The 11,901-nt window shown below is 37.2% G+C and overlaps 1 protein-coding gene across 1 annotated transcript; it reads right to left on the reverse strand.

Moving 5' to 3' along the window:
• Positions 1 to 5,395: 5,395 nt before the first annotated feature.
• On the reverse strand, positions 5,396 to 11,605 carry LOC145798834 (regulatory-associated protein of TOR 1-like). The gene is made up of 5 exons (XM_082887945.1): positions 11,070 to 11,605; positions 10,833 to 10,991; positions 10,624 to 10,740; positions 9,873 to 10,033; positions 5,396 to 5,836 (listed from the first exon to the last, which is right to left on the reverse strand). Coding segments are annotated over exons 1-5 (498 nt in total). The 5' UTR covers positions 11,130 to 11,605; the 3' UTR covers positions 5,396 to 5,835.
• Positions 11,606 to 11,901: the final 296 nt, after the last annotated feature.

Consider the following 11,901-nt stretch of genomic DNA (forward strand, 5'->3'; position numbering starts at 1 on the left):
CTGAATACAAGCACCAAGTCCACCAGGTTGTAATCAAATTTGCATGATCTGAGTTAGTATATTTGCTGTTAGGCTCAAAAACATCCTACTTGTTTAATTGGTAGGATGGTTTTGTCATACTCGTGTCTAGTGACGACATGAGATTCTCTGTCCCCAATTTTTTTAGTTTTTATGTCTTAAAGCATTTTTAACCGTTAAATCTGATTTGAGATTCATGTGTTTTAAGATTTTCACATGATTCAATTATTGATATTGTTAGGTTTTTGTTATTGATAATCCCGTTTGACAAAACTCCTTTCAATTGTAATTTTATTTGATTTTTTATTTCAGTGAGGCTTAGATGCGAATCTAACCCTGTAACGCCCCAACTTTCTAACCCAAATGATAATACAACAATCTTGGCTCTTTCAAGGAAAACCGAATATAAATCTCCAAACTTACATTACATGATACAATAGTTCTTCATGCAACAATACATTAATCCAACAATAAGTAAATAAACAAATAAATACCCCCAAGGGTTTACAAGTTTCCAAGATTTGAGCCTGGTTACACAAAACAATTATTGAAACCCACACACATAAAGCCCTTGGCTTACACACAGAGTCATAGCAAAATGAGAGTCTCGTACTCTCAACACACATTTCCTCGCCTTTAGTTAGGCGGCATCACCACATCTTTTCCTACACAAAAATCCCATAGGGTGAGCATAAAGCCCAGTAGGAAATCCTTAACAAAGTATATACATTTTATACAAGTCTCAAGAGATGAAATGCACATGCCATGCTATGCCCCCTTTTTGAAGATAAATCACATTTTCATCTTTTGAAAACCATCATGCTCAATGATGTCATACAATTTCAATTGTTCAAAACTTAACAATTTATTTTAAGGGCGGTAAATACGACTCTGGCAATCCTTAGGTCGGTGTCTGCAAGTAGACTATACAAGTACTACCAAATTGTCATTTTTACCGGTATTAACCGGAAGGCTCGACACCTATCCGCGCGGATTTTCGGTCTTTCGCCCCAGACTCTCAGGCCAACTTATTCAATAGCATCTACACTACCTATCAAGACTTACCAACGTATTTATCCCAAAACCATTTCATGAAAACTTGTTTCTCAATATTCTTTTCTTAATGAAAGTTTTCAAATCAACTTTCAAAATTTAATGTAATCAAATGAATTGTTATGCCAATAACACAAGATGAATATAAATACTTTTATTCCAATTCATCATCCAAGGAATAACACAATTCCTTCTTCTCAAGTATCCTCAATAATAAGCCATTTCAAGAATATTTCAACATTTTGAACAATAATTTTCAAAATGAACAACAATTCTCGTATTCCCTGAAATTCATCATTTATATAAATATAAATAAAAAATTTTCCAAACTGTTAGGACCTCTGGTTGTCAAAATCCATGGAAAAACTAATTGTGTAATCAAGTTGCAAATTTTCCAGTTTTTCAAGTTTTAGTCTTCCCGCTCGAGCGAGGATAGTGACGCTCGAGCGGAGTTTTCACTCTCACAGCATCTGGTACGTTTGCAAAAATTCTGGGTGATGTGTTTGGATGCTTGAGCGTGAACCCTGTTTAGAACACGCAATATAGAGTTCCCGCTCAAGCGTCAATTCTCACGCTCGAGCGGACCGCGCGATCTCTGTGTCTATATATTCGCGTGTTGGTTTAATTTTCGGGTTACTTTTCTAAATCTTGTTTAAGAGTCTTAGGGTTTTGTTTGAGGTTTTCTTCTGAAAGTTTTGGTGAGTTTTTCCTTGATGATTTGAGTGAGCTCCAAACTTATGATCTAAGATACATACATCAAGGAGTTTGTTTCTTCATATTCAAGAGTGTTTTTCTTCGGTGGAATCCGGAGATTCAAGCGTGGAGCATCAAAGGAGTTTGATTTTGTGCATGGTCGTTGATTCGACATTAGAGGTTGTGGATTCAATCTTATACTGATCAATTCCGAGACGAAGGCTATGGTGAAAGAGTTACAGAAGGTTTGAAGACAAATTTGATGCGTTTGATAATTTGTTGGTTATCTTTGTAATCTTTCTTTCTTCAGTAGTGGATTAGTTAGTGGCGTTTCGCCCGTGATTTTTTTTATCACAATTGGAGGTGCTTTAATTGTGATTTTTCTACGTAAAAATCGTTTGTGTCGATTTATTGTTTTTCAAAAACAACAATCTAAATCACTTTCATAAGTGCTTGTTGATTTAGATTGTGTGTTTTGAATAATTGGGAATTGGTGAAATTAAATCTTTATCTAATCACGAATCACTTAGGATTTTCAATTGGTATCAAAGCGGGTCACTCTTTGTTTTTATCAAAACTATAGGAGTGTGATTTTGTGTGATTGGTGATATGGATTCAATTCGTGAAGGTAACTCGACCCATAGACCTCCGTTACTTGATGGTACAAACTATTCTTATTGGAAAGCTCGTATAAGAGCGTTTTTAAAATCCATCGATGAGAAAGTTTGGCACTGTGTGATCTATGGGTGGAGTGAACCTACTGTCACCATTGATGGTATTGAGATTCCCAAACCCCTTGATAAATTGGACACAACCGATTATCAAAACTCGAGTTAGAACAGTAAAGCTCTCAATTCTCTTTTTTGCTCCGTCACACCTGAAGAGTTTCATCGTATCTGCACATCTGAGGTAGCAAAAGTGGCTTAGGACATTCTTGAAACGATTCACGAAGGTACTACTTCTGTTAAAATGTCAAAACTTCAACGTCTCACCTATGCCTTTAAAACCCTTTTTATGCGTGATGATGAGACGTTTGATGATTTATATGCTAAACTTAGTGACATCATGAATTCCCGTTTCACACTCAGTAAAAAAAATCCCTGAAGCTAAAGTTGTTGGAAAAATTCTGAGGTCATTAGCCGAGAGGTTCTAATCAAAAGTGACAGCCATTGAGGAGGCTCAGAATGTTGATACCCTCAAGCTTAATCAGTTGGTTGGAAACTTGCAGACTTATGAAGCCCACCAGATTTCAAAGAAAAAATAAAAAGATAGTGTGGCTTTCACTAGTGCTCATGAGACTGCAAAAACTCCTGAGACTAAGTTTGACTTAGAGTCTGAGATGACGGCTATGTTTACAAAACAGTTCAAAAAAATTTAAAGAAAAAGAAGCCTAATTTCAGAGACCCTATTTCAAAAGACAAGAGTAATGATAAACCCAAAACTTTTCCACCAAAACTTGCTCCAAAAATTGAAAAGAAGATTGTAAAGGGGCCAGGGATCAAGTATTATGAATGTCAAGGTTTTGGACATATTGCCCTTGAATGTCCTTCGAAAAAGAATCGGAAGAAAGTTTACACAGTGACTTGGGATGATGAAAGCGGGTCGAAGCAAGAACCCGAAGAAGCTGAATCTGGTGAAGACGGGGATAGTACTTTTATGGAATTTTGGTCCACCTACACACAACCTCTTCCAAAGCCAGTGGAATTTGGTCGTGATTAGAACTTGCATCATGCTCCCACCTTTGATGGAAGTAATTACTTGTATTGGAAGATCAGGATAAGGGCATTTCTGAGAGCTTTTGACCTAGAAGGCTAGCAAGCCATTGAAGAGGATGTTGAAAGTGATGACAATCCGAGCAATCAGAGAGTTCTGATTACTATTCGTGGAGCAATTTCTGATGAAGAACAGCAACGGGTTGCTCACTGCACAAAGGCTAAAGAAGCATGGGACATTCTGAGACAATGTCATGAAAGAGGACATTCATCTTCACCACCATCAATCACCTTTTCTGCCTTAGTTGCTCGACTGGATGAGGTTAAGGAGAATAAGGAGCAAAAAGAAGATGATGAAACATCAGAAGACAATGATGAGATTAGTGGTGATGATCTACAACAAGCTTATGAAAAGCTTTACGATTAATCTCTAAATTTGTCCAAGATCAATGACAAACTCACTCTCAAGCTCAAAGCATGTGAAAGCGAGAATGTCAAGCTAAAAGGAGAACTTGTAATAGCAAAGCAGAATGTCATCAAGATCTCTAGTGACAAGCAAAACCTATGTGAGAAACTTCTATCTTGTGAAACTGAAAGGAATGAACTCCTGAAAGTGTATTCCACATATGAAGAGAAGCTTGAAAGTCTGCGAGACATGAGTATTTTAAGTGTTGAATTGTGGAACCTTCTTTTTGAAACAGATTGTATTTACCAAACTGTATGCCAATCTAGTTTCTGTGATAGATATCTTATTTTGGAATTGAACCATGTTTTCAAAACTGTATTTACTATCCATGTTGCTACTCACTGAGCTATCAGCTGACTTAGTTGTTTACCATTTCCAGGTGTTAAAAGGACTTAGAGTCGACTCATGGCGTAGCGGGGACTCAATTGCATAGACCTCTAGGGCATTTATTTAATTTGTTTTAGGTTGCTTTGTCGAGTTTTGTGCATACATTGTGGTTGGATTTTATTTAGAATTATTTTAATTTATGGGCGGTTTGTGTCCCATTTAGTATATATATATATATTTTTAGGAAGTTGGTTATGACTTGTTTTCACTTGTGGTATGTCACTGGATTGAGTGTTGATTTATTTATTTCTGGGCTATCATCACATTTATTCTTTTTGGTTTTTGGGTTCGTGTTTAGGCTTACGTGTGCCTTGGGCTAAGTCCCTGTGGGCCACGGCCGGTCATGCCCGAATTTGGGGTGTGACAGTATTCATTTGCCAACTAAATATTTAGTCGCCAAAAGGTTGAACATTAAATTAAATTAGTCCCTTTTCGGCGACCAAACTTTTAGTCGCCTAAAGTCCCATCTTTTTAGCTACTAAAATTTTAGTCGGCAAAGAGTTATTTTTTGGCTACTAAAAATTTAATCGCCGAAAGTCCCCATCTTTGGCTACTAAATGTTTAGTTGGCAAAAAGTTCCTTTTTTGGCTACTAAATATTTGGTCGCCTAAAGTTCTACATTTTTGGCTACTAAAATTTTAGTCGGCAAAAGTGTGTTTATAATTTAGTTTTTTGTTTTTAGTTACGAAATATTTTAGTCGCCAAATTCTTTTAGCTACTAAAGTTTTAGTCGCCAAATGTCTATTTTTTTTTTTAACTACTATACTTTTAGTCGGTAAATGTCTTTTTTTTTTTTTTTTGGCTACAAATTTTTAGTCACCAAATGTCTTTTTTTTTTTTTGCTACAAAACTTTTAATCGCCAAATGTCTTTTCCTAATTTCTTTTTAGCTACTAATTGTTTAGTCGCCAAAAACATGATATTATGTTGTATCGCAAAATTATAATTTCTCTACAACCTGTCTATATACAATACAACCTATAATACGTATAAAAACAAAATGATACATATTATCAATCATTCTACAATCTGCATCCATATACCAAAAATAAATAACATTAAATATCAAAGTCCATACAAATCAACTATTGTCCAAGCTAAAATAATAATTCCATACAAAATATATCATACAAAAATCAAAGCCCTCCGTATACAAAAAAAAATAGATTTACTACCAAGCGAAATTACCATTTGGCATGGTACAAATTACCATCGTAATCTGTATCACAACAAAAGGTGATATATGTACCACGACAAAAGTTTTCTATGGACCATGACAAAACGTCCTATATGTATGTTGACAAATGGTATATATGTACCACGACAAAAGATGATCTATGTACCACGACAATCATCATCTATTGATTGCCAAAAGTTTTTTGTACCAGTAATAATGAACTACACAAAAGTTGAGGATGACAAAAGTATTATATTAGTTCTACACAAAAGTGAAAATTCTTCTCCATACACCAATATGGATTATCCACAAGTCCACACAACAAAGCCATCTACAAAGAAAAACAAAAGATGAAACATTAGAATTGATTACAAAATATCAATTCAGTCAGCCATGTGGAACATGTTCTAACGTGCATTTAAGGTAGAATAATCGAGAAATGTCTTCTTGGAAATAAAAGAAAGTATATATATGTATCAAGCAATATTTATTCCAACCAACTGCACAAACAATTTAATATGTAATTTCTTCGTCCTATAAATATATAAAGGCAATTATTAGAATATGTAGGCTAAGTTTAGGGCGTATTCGGCTCTAACTCCCAACTTACGGGTCCGAATTATGTTCCGTCAGATCTCACAAGTCCTATTTGTCACGGCGAAGCTATCCGTGTGAGCCACACAGGCGTTCAGGGGCTGTTTTGAATTTTCGCCCCCGAAACACCCTTTTTCGACTAAGCTTAGGGCGTTTTCGGCTCTAACTCCCAACCTACGGGTCCAAATTACGTTCCGTCAGTTCTCACAAGTCCTATTTGTCATGGCGAAGCTATCCGTGTGAGTCACACAGTCGTTCGGGGCTATTTTGAATTTTTGCCCCCGAAACGCCCTTTTTCAACTAAGCTTAGGGCGTTTTCGGCTCTAACTCCCAACCTACGGGTCCGAATTACATTCCGTCAGTTCTCACAAGTCCTATTTGTCATGGCAAAGCTATCCGTGTGAGCCACATGGTCATTCGAGGGCTATTTTGAATTTTCGCCCCCAAACGCCTTTTTTCGACTAAGTTTTGGACATATTCGGCTCTAACTCTCTACCTACGGGTCCAAATTACGTTCCGTCAGTTCTCACAAGTCCTATTTGTCATGGCGAAGCTATCCGTGTGAGCCACATGGTTGTTCGGGAGCTGTTTTGAATTTTCGCCCCGAAACACCCTTTTTCGACTAAATTTAGGGCGTTTTCGGCTCTAACTCCCAACCTCCAGGTCCGAATTACGTTCCGTCAGTTCTCACAAGTCCTATTTGTCATGGCGAAGTCATTTGTGTGAGCCACACAGTCGTTCGGGGGCTGTTTTGAATTTTCGCCCCCCAAACGCCTTTTTCCGACTAAGTTTAGGGCATTTTCGGCTCTAACTCCCAACCCACGGGTCCGAATTACATTCCGTTAGTTCTCACAAGTCCTATTTGTCATGGGGGAACTGTCCATGTGAGCCACACGATGGTTCGGGGGCTGTTTTGACTTTTCGCCCCCAAAATGCCCTTTTTCGACTAAGTTTTGGACATATTCAGCTCTAACTCTCTACCTACGGGTCCAAATTACGTTCCGTCAGTTCTCACAAGTCCTATTTGTCATGGCGAAGCTATCCGCGTGAGCCACACGGTGGTTCGGGGGCTGTTTTAAATTTTTGCCTCCGAAATGCCCTTTTTCAACTAAGTTTTGGACATATTTAGCTCTAACTCTCTACCTACGGGTCCAAATTACGTTCCATCAGTTCTCACAAGTCCTATTTGTCATGGCAAAGCTATTTGTGTGAGCCACATGGTCGTTCGGGGGCTGTTTTGAATTTTTGCCCCCGAAACTCCCTTTTTCGACTAAGTTTAGGGTGTTTTTGGCTTTAACTCCCAATCTCCAGGTCCAAATTATGTTCCGTCAATTCTCACAAGTCCTATTTGTCATGAAGAAGCTATCCGTGTGAGCTACACGATCGTTCGGGGGCTGTTTTGAATTTTCACCCTCCAAACGCCTTTTTTCGACTAAGTTTAGGGCGTTTTCGGCTCTAACTCCCTACTTACAAGTCCGAATTACATTTCGTCAGTTCTCATAAGTCTTATTTGTCATGGGAAAACTATCCGTGTGAGTCACATGGTGATTTGGTGGCTGTTTTGAATTTTCTCCCCCGAAACGTCCTTTTTTGACTAAGTTTAGGGTGTTTTCGACTCTAACTCCCTACTTACTGGTCCTAATTACATTTCGTCAGTTGTCACAGGTCGTAATTGTTATGGGAGAGCTATCCATGAGAGCCACAAGGTGGTTCGGGGGCTGTTATGAATTTTCACCCCCGAAATGCTCTTTTTCGACTAAGGTTAGGGCTCATTCGACTCTAACTTCCTAGTTGCAGGTTCGAATTACATTCTGTCAGTTCTCACAAGTCCTATTTGTCATGGGGAAACTGTCCGTGTGAGTCACACGGTGGTTCGGGGGATGTTATGAATTTTCACCCCCAAAACGCTCTTTTTCGACTAAGTTTAATGCATTTTCGGCTCTAACTCCCAAACTACGTGTGCTAATTACATTCCGTTTATTGTCACAGGTCCTATTTGTGATGGGGAAGGTGGCCGTGAAATCCGTACAGTCGTTCGGGGCCTGATTCGCATTTTAGCCCCCTTAACGCCCTTTTTCGGTTAAGTTTAATGCATTTTCGGCTCTAACTCCCAAACTACGTGTGCTAATTACATTTCGTCTGTTGTCACAGGTCCTATTCATCATAGGGAAGGTGGCCGTGACATCCATATGGTGGTTCTGGGGTTGATTCACATTTTCACCCCTTTAACGTTTTTTGGTTAAGTTTAATGCATTTTCGGCTCCAATCATAGAGCAATATTACAAAGGTTGGGCAACTAAATATACCCAAAAATCTAAATTAAGTCCAACATGCAAGAATTAGAAACAGTTTCATTTATCTTAAAACCATTGCATCTTATAACCATTGCATATTATACTAAAAATTCTTAGCCAATATAACTATAAGCAAGCATTAGGAAAGAAAATAATTGTATCACCAGACCAAAGCATTACGAAAGGGAAAAACATATATATGTTTAGTTAGCTACCCACAAAGACCAAGCACCAAGCCAAAGCAGCCAACAACAATGCAGAATTAACAAACACATTTGGATTTCAACAAAATAGAACAAAAGCAAAAAACCAAACACATGGAAACTATTTATTTATTGTCAAAAGAGAAAACATGGATACCAATCAATGAAAGTCAAAAGTACTTATTTATTGTCATGGTGCCTCAGTCTAAATGCCCAAAATAAACTCCGACAAAAACATTTTCATCAATTTTGGTCGCCGAAGGTGCATTTTGTTGTAGTGTTTGGTTGTGCGTCATTTAATTCTTATTTTTACTTTGGATTAGTTAAGTTGTTATAAACTTCAAAAAGTGATGTTTCAACAAACAGATCAAGCCCTGTAGGTGATACTCCCAATAAGAGCACAGAACCAGCACTTACCAATATTAATTGAAAAAGCCCCAGCTGACTGCACATTAAAAGAAAGGGGGCCTCCAATACTTTACAAAATGTATACTAAGAAGCCTCCAATGGTAAAAACCCCAATCCATTTTTTTTGCTTGCTATAGTGCTCCCGATAATAGTGTGACTCAACAATAACAGTATACATTTTGTAAAGCATACTGAAATTAATGACCACCTATTAAGCAGTCAATAACCATTATTTACAAAAATTAATGACCACCTATAGATTTTAATGACCACCTATAGATTCTATCTCAAATTAATGACCACCTATAGATTTTAATCATGTGATTCAATATAGCTTTTGTTTATTTTGATAGACCATTCCATATACTGGAAAAGAAGCGTTAACAAAAGATCATAGTATCTATTTTAAAAAATTATTCACAAATAAATTGGAAATTTCCTGAAATTAAAAAGCCTAAAGAAGGAGGTTTGATAGATATAAATCCACATTATTTTGATTTTAATCATGGACTCCAAGTTATTTTCTTCAAATTAATTGCTTAGAAGTGTTTGTCCAACATAAACACACCAATTGCTTAGAAGTGTTTGCCCTTCTCAGTGTGTGTCCAGTTTTGAAATTATTAAAAAGAAAAGCATAGGATATTTTGCAGTTGAGAAATGCCATTGAAACCGCTTCCCCCCTCCCAAAAAAATAAAAATAAATAAAAGAAACACACATCAAACAAAAATAAATAAAAGGGTCTTCATCTAGGAAATAACCACTAACTGGTTATATATCTCTTAAAAGGAAACAAACCTACCTACCTACCTACCTAATAAATATCGTTTCAGGTCAAATTAAGAACACCATCAAGGAAATGGAACATACCAACTCAATGCCATCTTAATTGGCGTCGTGAGACACGAAGTGAACACATCTGCAGGCAAACCAGCATGTTGAGGAAGACTTTCATGTGCTTCACAGGATGCAAGAAGAATGCAGTCCGTCATGGAAGATGAAGATGGACCACTCAAATTACACTCTTGGAGCTAACCAAAAACAAAACAAAAAAATAAGGTCAATAAAGTAATAAAAATTTTGGGAACTCATGTTTTCATGGGGAATCAAGATTGGAATCACAGGCACAAATTCATGGGAGAAGACACACCCACTTCATTTTCACCCAACCCAGTAGCCTAAGAACAAGAGAAAGACAGGAAGAAGAAAAATATGAGAGATACACCCATTTGGTCATTTGGTGTAATGTAGTACTAGTACAAGGACAAGAATTTGGATATAAATTATGCAACGGAGTTTGACATGAATGGTTTGTTATGGAAGCAAGTTTCTGTTTACAACCAAAGTTTAGCAGTTTTACTTATCCTAACCATCGGATTAGTCATCCATCCTTTCCTAAAATGATTCTTCTACATTCTAAGAAAGCTTTAGCCCTCAAACTTATTGCTACTTTGTTTAAATTCTACAACCCCCACAAAAAGAAAAAAGAAAAAAAGGGGCTTTGAACTTTAGCGTATTCTTAACTTATCCTTATTTGGGGGGAAAAAAGGCAGCCCATGCACTCTATTATGCCATCTATAACAAAACTCTTAGTGAATGACCTTGAGTGACAGATGCGCACCTCTGTAAGAGCATTGACAATCATTCCTGCAGCAGAGCAATCAAAAACATAGATAGACGGTGTCTTCAACCAGGAATCTAAGTGACTAACTGACAAGGGAATGTACTGCGTACAACCCTGCACTTGTTGAAGCACAGTTAAGAAACAACATCACTACTCTAGAAGTGATAAAGAACAGAACATGATCATACAGAGGAAAAGATACTAACCTCATTGAAAACCCAAATTTCACCATTAGCAGTTGGTTTTGGTACACCATGTCCATTATTATGGAAGAGAACTCTATCAGAATTGGCATTGAAGCGACACATATTACATTTTCTCTTCACTTCACCCACTGTTGGATCAATTTGAAGCTCATAATGTGCCTACTTACGTGTCATGAAGAATAAGTCAAAACATTATTTGATATTAAATTTCTACACAAATAATAATAAAAACCCCACTTTGGGTTGCCATCGTTTACATTGGCCAAGCAAAGAGTTCCCGATTGTTTTATTTACCATTGCAGTTGTGATAGCATAAATACTTTCATAACATTAAACGTGTACCTATAAGAAATAAATCTAAGTGACGACAACCATCATTCTCCGGCGATAATGAAACATCTGGCGGCTAAGCGGCACCACCGGCGATATCAATGATTGGGTTCTTCCCAAATATCTCTCTCGGCAACAAAACTCTCGAAACCCCAAAAATCGCAACTGGGTTTTGATCAAACACAGTCTGTGTCACTGAAGCCTAAACGATTCCTGTATCGATCGCCACCAACCCATTAACCCTAGAAATGTTCAGTGTGAAGCGTCCGGCTCCCATGTCCTCTATGGCCAAGGTGGGTTGAATCGGGTTCACAATCGATTTGAGGGAGTCAAGAGGGTAGTACGAGTGATTGATTCTCTGTGTGAGAGAGCGAGACAGAGGGAGAGCAAGAGAGAGAAAGAACCGTGTGAAGAAATAATAGATTTGGGCAAAAATTTAGGCGCCAATATGAAATATTTCTCAGTAAAATTTTGAATACATTTGGCGACTAAAATTTTAGTCGCAGAAGATAGGTCACCAAAGAAAAAAAAATACTTTTTGTCAGCTAAAGGCGACTAAAATAATATTTTGTGGTTGAAAGTAAGTTTTTGGCGACTAAAACTTTAGTCGCCAAAGAGAAAAAATAATTTTTTTATTTTTTATTCAGCGACTAAATATTTTAATAGCCAAAAGTCAATATACGGCGACTAAATGTTTTTTTGTTGCTGAAAGTAAGTTTTTGGTGACTAAAACTTTAGT

The sequence above is a fragment of the Camellia sinensis genome, chromosome 9 (genome assembly GCF_055761805.1).
Source record: "Camellia sinensis isolate YWXY chromosome 9, ASM5576180v1, whole genome shotgun sequence".
Taxonomy (NCBI): Eukaryota; Viridiplantae; Streptophyta; class Magnoliopsida; order Ericales; family Theaceae; genus Camellia; species Camellia sinensis.

What these genes read in the sequence shown, in the direction of transcription:
- LOC145798834 (XM_082887945.1), bottom strand. Translation starts at nt 11,129, where the DNA reads ATGGTAAATAAAACAATCGGGAACTCTTTGCTTGGCCAATGTAAACGA. An exon ending in GTAAACGATGGCAACCCAAA is followed by an intron (nt 10,992 to 11,069) that starts GTGGGGTTTTTA and finishes ACACGTAAGTAG; the next exon opens with GCACATTATGAGCTTCAAAT. An exon ending in AAATTTGGGTTTTCAATGAG is followed by an intron (nt 10,741 to 10,832) that starts GTTAGTATCTTT and finishes CAACAAGTGCAG; the next exon opens with GGTTGTACGCAGTACATTCC.